This window comes from Myotis brandtii, unplaced genomic scaffold, assembly GCF_000412655.1.
Source record: "Myotis brandtii unplaced genomic scaffold, ASM41265v1 scaffold74, whole genome shotgun sequence".
Lineage (NCBI taxonomy): Eukaryota > Metazoa > Chordata > Mammalia > Chiroptera > Vespertilionidae > Myotis > Myotis brandtii.
In genome coordinates this window covers 44828-52018 of record NW_005370944.1, presented here as the reverse complement: position 1 = coordinate 52018, position 7191 = coordinate 44828, and the positions used below count along the sequence as shown (strand labels likewise).

Here is a 7191-nt window from a genome sequence, read left to right as displayed (position 1 = left end):
GAAATAAGCCAGTCAGAGAAAGACAAGTATCACATGATCGCACTCATATGTGGAATCTAAGTAACAGAATAAACCGAAGGAACAGAGTAGATCCAGAGACATGGAAGCATGAAACAGAGTGCGGAATCTCAGAGGGAAGGTGGGGGAGAGTGGGTGGGTGGGAGGTAATCAACCAAAGATCTGGTATGCATATATGCATAACCCATGGACACAGACAATAGGGTGCTGAAGGCTTGGGGTGGCGGTAGGGGGTCAATGGAGGAAAAAAGGGGACACATGTAATACTTTCAACAATAAAGAATTATTTTAGCCCTAGCTCGTTTGGCTCAGTGGATAGAACGTCAGCCTGTGGACCAAAGGGTCCAGGGTTCGATTCCTCTTAGAAGCAAGAGTAGCCTGGCCGGTGTGGCTCAGTGGTCGAGTGTTGACCCATGAACCAGGAGGACACAGTTCAATTTCCAGTCAGGGTACATGCCTCCTCCCTGGCCAGGAGGCAACCAATCGATGTGTTTCTCACACATCAATGTATCTCCTTGTCTTTCCCTTTCACTTCTATTCTCCCTAAAAATCAATGGAAGAGTATCCTTGGGTGAGGATTAACCAAAAAAATAAAAATAAATAAATAAAATAAAATAAAAATTATTTTAAAAAAACCACAATGTAATAAGTGTTATTTATAAAACAGAGCATTTATTTTAAAAATTAATTCCTACTTTAGATGAATGGATTAATTCCTACTATGATGAATGCCTTCCTTTCCTTTCCAGTCCTATCCGTGTACTCTTATCACTTTATGGAAAACCTCATTTGAGGATGCTATTAAAAGCAAGGACTTGGCAGATGAAATCACCTATCACCTGACTTGTTACAGATCCTGCAGAAAGCAAAAGGCTCAAAGGTAATCCAACCAAAAACCGGAAAAAGAGATTACTGTAATTTATAGCCCAAAATAAAAATTTTCTTCCTCTGGGGAAAAAAAAAAGACAAAAAGTGTCTAGAGCTTGAACATCTCCAGTGCTGTGGCATAATAAAAGTGCTGATTTGGAACGCCACCTAAACATGAAGTTAAATACACCATTAGGTGGACAAAGGTCTAAACAAAGCCTCTTAGAAGCAAGAGTAGCCTGGCCGGTGTGGCTCAGTGTTTGAGTGCTGACCCATGAACCAGGAGGACACAGTTCAATTTCTAGTCAGGGTACATGCCTGGTTGCAGGCTTGATCCCCAGTAGGGGGCATGCAGGAGGCACCCAATAGATGATTTTCTCTCATCATTGATGTTTCTGTCTCTCTCCCTCTCCTTTCCTCTCTGAAATAAAATACACACGCACAAACACACACACACACACACACACACACACACACACATATATGACAAGGTATTGACAAACATGTGAAGAAATTGGAACTCTCATATAAAATGGTGCAGTCACTTAGAAAAATAGTTTGGCAGTACGCAAAAGATTAAACATAGAATTACCTAGTAATTCCACTCGCAGGTATATATCCAAGAGAAATGAAAACATGACCATGCAAAAACTTGTAAATGAATGTTTAGAGCAGGTCATGATAGCCAAAAAGTGGAAATAACTTAAATGGCCATCAACTGATGAATGAATAAAGAAAATGTGTTCACAAAAATGAACACATGCTACAACATAGATGAACTTTGAAAACATCATGCTGAGTGAAAGAACTGACACACAAAAGGACACATCTTGTATGATTCCAATTATATGAAATGTCCAGAATAGGCAAATCCATAGAAACAGAAAGGAGATATAGGTGATTGCTAGGGCTGGGGAAAAGGAGGAATGGAGATGGACTGCTAATGGGGATGAGGTTTCTTTGGGGATGATGAAGATGGTCTGGAATGGTGATGGTTGAACATCCCTATGAATACACTAATAAACACTGAATTGTACACTATAAATGTGTGAATTACATGGTAGGTGAATTATATCTCAACTAGAGGCCTGGTGCATGAACTTCGTGCACTGGGGGGGGGGGCATGTCCCCTCAGCCTGGCCTGCGCCCTCTCACAGGACCCCTAACTCCTTACCACCCGCTGCTCCTTACTCCCGCTGCTCCTTACCGCTTGGCTCGCTGCTCCTTAGTGCTGCCATGGAGGTGGGAGAGGCTCCCGCCACTGCCGCTGTGCTCGCCAGCTGTGAACCCGGCTTCTGGCTGAGCAGTGCTCCCCCTGTAGGAGCGCACTGACCACCAGGGGGCAGCTCCTGCATTAAGCGTCTGCCCCCTGGTGGTCAGTGCGCATCATAGTGACTGGTTGTTCTGGTCGTTCCGCCTTAAATGGTCTCTTAGGCTTTTATTATATAGATGTAGCTATTTAAAACAGTTGTAGCCCTAACCGGTTTGGCTCAGTGGATAGAGCGTCAGCCTGCGGACTGAAGGGTCCCAGGTTTGATTCCGGTCAAGGGCATGTACCTTGGTTGTGGGCACATTCCCAGTAGGGGGTGTGCAGGAGGCAGCTGATCGATGTTTCTCTCTCATCGATGTTTCTAACTCTCTATCCCTCTCCCTTCCTCTCTGTAAAAAAATCAATAAAATATATTTTTAAAAAAACAAAAAAAACAGTTGTAGCAGCTAATACTCATGGGGCATTTATTACAGGCTCTGGGCTAGGTATTTAAGGTACACTACCTCATTTAATCCTCCTAACAATTCTATGAGATAGATACTATTACTATACCCCATTTTACAGATAAGAAACCTGGGAGACTTAGAGTGGTTAAGTAACTTGCTCAAGGTCAACAAAGAGCCTGGCTTTGAGGTCAGGTCTATGTGACCTCAGAGTTTAAACCCTTAATCACTTCTCATAGTGCCTCTTCTATCCAATCTACTGCTAAATTCTGTCCATTCTTCCTGGCAACATTTTGACATTTCTCATACTCATGACCTCATTTCCTTCCCATCTTCATTGCCTATCATCAGACTGTTTTAGCAAACCTAAACTCCCTACCCTAGTCTTTCTCTTCCAGACCCTTTGACACATTTATGAGGGTGTCTTCACATGAAGTTCCAGCTTTGTCTCTGGGTCAAAAATTTTCAGTGGTTCCCACAATCTAAAACACAATCAATACCCCTGCACATATTTCTACCATATTCCTTCCTCTCACCCTATGCTGCCCCATTCTCATCACTCCTGAACACACCATATACCCCTCTCCCACCTCTGGGCTCTTGCTTAGCCTGTTCCTGCTACCTGAGATGCCCTGCACCTCTGCCTATCAATGTCCTATCCATGTTTCAAAGCTGGCTCCTTGTTTACTAACTTTTTCTCAATTTCACAACCCTGCCTCCTTGCCTGTTAGAACTTAATCTCACTTTCTTACAGCAAAAAAACATATTCTAGTTATTCCAGGAGTATAAGGGTTATTTCTGACCCATGTCTACCTTCCCACAGCATTGCCTAGCATAACACAGGGCCTTCAACAATGCTTACTGAACAGAACTGTCATAGAAGATGTTATCTGGGCTGTATTGGGGGCAAAGAAGAAAGATGGGAGTATGTGAACCCAGGAACCATATTCTAAAGATGGGAGAAGATTCTGAGGTGACAAGACACATAGACTATGGAAAGGATACAATAGCAGGGTAGGACCCACTCTAGGACCCATATCCTGCCTTCTGGAATACCTGGACTGCCTAGAGCACTGGACAGTCTCCATGCCTGCTTCCCCTATGGTCCCACAAGCCACATTGGTTTCCTCTGTGGAACCAACAGGGCAATTAGTTAAGTTTGTATAGTGATCTGTTATTTCATGGTCTCAGCCCCACATGGCCCAACTAGGTGGCCTGGGTGGCTATGCAGGCTCCTTATACTCAAGGGCAGCTACACTTCCCATTTCCTACCACCTGAATGTGAAGATCCAACACTGCCATCTTAGTCCTCTGCTTGGGAAAGATTACCAATCTGGGAGGTGTGGTGGGGCAGTGCTGGGCTGGACAGGTCCGATCCAGAACAGCTATGCAATGACTATTAAAGAAGTGACAAGTGCCTGGAGTCCATTAGTATATCAGTAGTGAGCCAGGGGTAAGGGTTTCCAAACTCACTATTCACAGTACCCATCAGTGAGCCCTGGTCGGCACAGGGCACTCTTCATGTCTTCTCTGCATCTGTAAACTTCCTGAACATCAGCATTTTCTTTTCAGTTTCCATTCCTTTTTCCTGCCTCCTCCTCTCTTTATGGCAACATTTATTTCAGTGGGGGCTGAATGCATAGTAAAGGGAGTGGGACTAGCTGGGCCTAATCTCTGGAATACTCACTTGATTAGCATAGCGTTTTGGTAACTTCTTGCCAGTGTCAATGTCCATTTCTTCATCATATTTCTTATCTTCTTCCTCACTCTCCATCCCTGTCCAGTCATCTTCAGCCAGTCTTCTGGCATGATTCACATAATCCAGCCGCTTGCTAGAGAAAGAAAAGGCATAAGCAGAAGTGAAAATTTTAAAACGACAGCTTCTAGGGCTTTCTGCTTTAAACATTTTATGAGGAGCAGCTAGGCCTTTCTCCAGCTCCTAATTTTCAAAAACAATCATTTAGTTTACAATTTAATAACTTATTTATTTCCCTCTATCGTTATCTTCCTCTTTTTTAAAAAAATATATTTTTATTGATTTCAGAGAGGAAAGGGGAGAGAGAAACATCAATGATGAGAATCATTGGTTGGCTGCCTCCTACATGCCCCACACTGGGGATGAGCCTGCAACCAAGGCATGTACCCTGATGGGAATCGAACCATGACCTCCTGGTTCATAGGTTGATGCTCAACCACCGAGCCACGCCGGCCAGGTATTATATTCTTCTTTTTTTAAAAAAAATTACAGCCCTAACCGGTTTGGCTCAGTGGATAGAGCATCGGCCTTCGGACTCAAGGGTCCCGGGTTCGATTCCGGTCAAAGGCATGTACCTTGGTTGTGGGCACATCCCCAGTGGGGAGTGTGCAGGAGGCAGCTGATCGATGTTTCTCTCTCATCGATGTTTCTAACTCTCTATCCTTCTCCCTTCCTCTCTGTAAAAAATCAATAAAATATATTTTTTTAAAAAATTACATATTGTACAAAGTTTGGGAAATGAGAAGGAAGAACAGTAATCTTTGGAACCTAATTGTTCCAAAGTGATTTGTAAAGTAGCCCTGGCCCAATAGCTCACTTGGTTAGAATGTCATCCTGATACACCAAGGTTGCAGGTTTGATCCTTGTACAAGAATCAACTAAGAGATCAAGCACTGAGGCAGTGAGACCAACTCAGCTGGTTGTTTTTTTTTAAATATATTTTTATTGATTTTTTACAGAGAGAAAGGGAGAGAGATAGAGAGTCAGAAACATCGATGAGAGAGAAACATCGACCAGCTGCCTCCTGCACACTCCCTACTGGGGATGTGCCCGCAACCAAGGTACATGCCCTTGACCGGAATCGAACCTGGGACCTTTCAGTCCACAGGCCGACGCTCTATCCACTGAGCCAAACCGGTCTTGGCTCAGCTGGTTTTTTCTCAAACACACGTGTTCATGCACATAAAGGTGCACATGAGAGAGGGCATATGCAAGCACAATGGTCTTTTATTTCAAGAGTAGTGCCCTGGTGCACAGATTCATGCACATTGAAGGGAAATTAATTAGAAGGTGGCTGGCAGGGTGGGACTAGGCAAGATAGGCCAGACACACCTGGGGTGGCGCCATGGCTCAGTGTCTGCAGAGTGAGCGGGGTCCCTCGGCCTGGTCTGTGGGGATCGGGCCGAAACCAGCTCTCCAACATCCCCCTAGGGGTCCTGGAGTGCGAGAGGGCAGTTCTCGGGTGATGCACCCCGGAATTGGGCTTCCTCCTCTCTGGTTCCGGAGTGCGTCACCAGAGAATAAGACACCGCAGCTCAGCAGCTCCTGCCCCCTGGTGGTCAGTGCGCATCATAGCTACCGGTCAGACGATCACTTAGCCTTTTATATCTACCTCAACGCAGGAGCTGCCATGACTCGGACTGGCCATTTAAAAAGAAACGGCACTGCGGACCTGGTGCCCACAAAGCAACACTTGGCTCCCCCCAAGTGGGACACGGGCCCTGCCACCACCCTAGAGTGACAGCCCATCAAATTGCAGCCAACGCTGCTGAGACCCCATGGTGCCAAATGCGGCCCACAGCCCAGCCCGAACCAGAAATGGTCGCTGTGGGTGCCGGGTAATGACATCACGTAGCAACGCCCGGCTTCCTCTCCCTAGCGACAACTAGCCTCCTTGGAGTTTCTTCAGCCCAGGAACACGACTTGCTTTATAGCCAGCTGCAAACATTTCACACTTTAACCAAATGTCTGTGAAGCGTTTTCCCGTGCCTCATCTCATTTGATCCTCACAGAAGTCCTGGAGTAGGAGACTCGGTGGAATCTTATTTTTATTAGCCAGAAAACAGAGATTTAGAAAGTTTAGAAACTTGACCTGACTGAAAAGAAGAAATGGTGAAACTTGAAAATGACTTCAGGTTTTCTCACTGTGCAGAATATAGTCAAACACTGCTGCAGTTAAATATTTTACCCTTTGTTCTCCCTGCATGAGCTACAATAATAATCTGCTTTGTGTTAATATTTACTGCTGTGTTGCTGACAATGACCTGAAAGAGAAGTTGGGGTGCTTCACTAGGCCGGAAAAAGTTTAGCTACATCAGAAAGCAGGTCTAATTAAGCATGTTTATTCTATATATATAAAAGGCTAAGTTGACTTGTGCATGCGCAATACATATAAAAGCTCTTGCTGGCACTAATCTGTCATTGTCGATTGTGAATTTGGTTGACACTTCTATTATAGAGAAAGGGTGAATAGCAATATTAAAACATTTCTTCTAATTAATTTCCTTTCAATGTGCACGAATCCATGCACCGGGCCTCTAGTATATAGATAAGAGCTGGAGTGCTTGTACATGTACAAAAGGATGCATTTCTGTGGTTATTTCCCAAGCATTGTTTTAAGCACAAGAGAAGGAAACTAAAAAAACAAAAACAAAAAACCTGCCCAGCCCGTGTGGTTCAGTGGTTGAGCATCGACCTATGAACCAGGATCACGGTTCAATTCTTGGTCAGGGTTGCAGGCTCGATCCTCAGTAGGGGGCATGCAGGAGGCAGCCAATCGATGATTTTCATTGATGTTTCTCTTTCTCTCCCTTCCTCTCTGAAATCAATATATATAT

General features: G+C 44.5%; 1 protein-coding gene across 3 annotated transcripts in view; it reads right to left on the bottom strand.

Annotated features, from left to right (window-relative positions):
- SNUPN (snurportin 1) overlaps positions 1 to 7191 on the bottom strand; it is a 44483-nt gene that overhangs the window by 34339 nt on the left and 2953 nt on the right. For 2 of the 3 annotated variants that reach the window (XM_005882750.2, XM_005882751.2), the window contains exon 3: positions 4286 to 4430. In XM_005882750.2, the coding sequence (XP_005882812.1) occupies positions 4286 to 4430 (145 nt within the window). Of the gene's footprint in view, positions 1 to 4285; positions 4431 to 4929; positions 4970 to 7191 lie in introns of those variants that run through there. The other variant, XM_014530471.1, reaches the window with a different exon arrangement.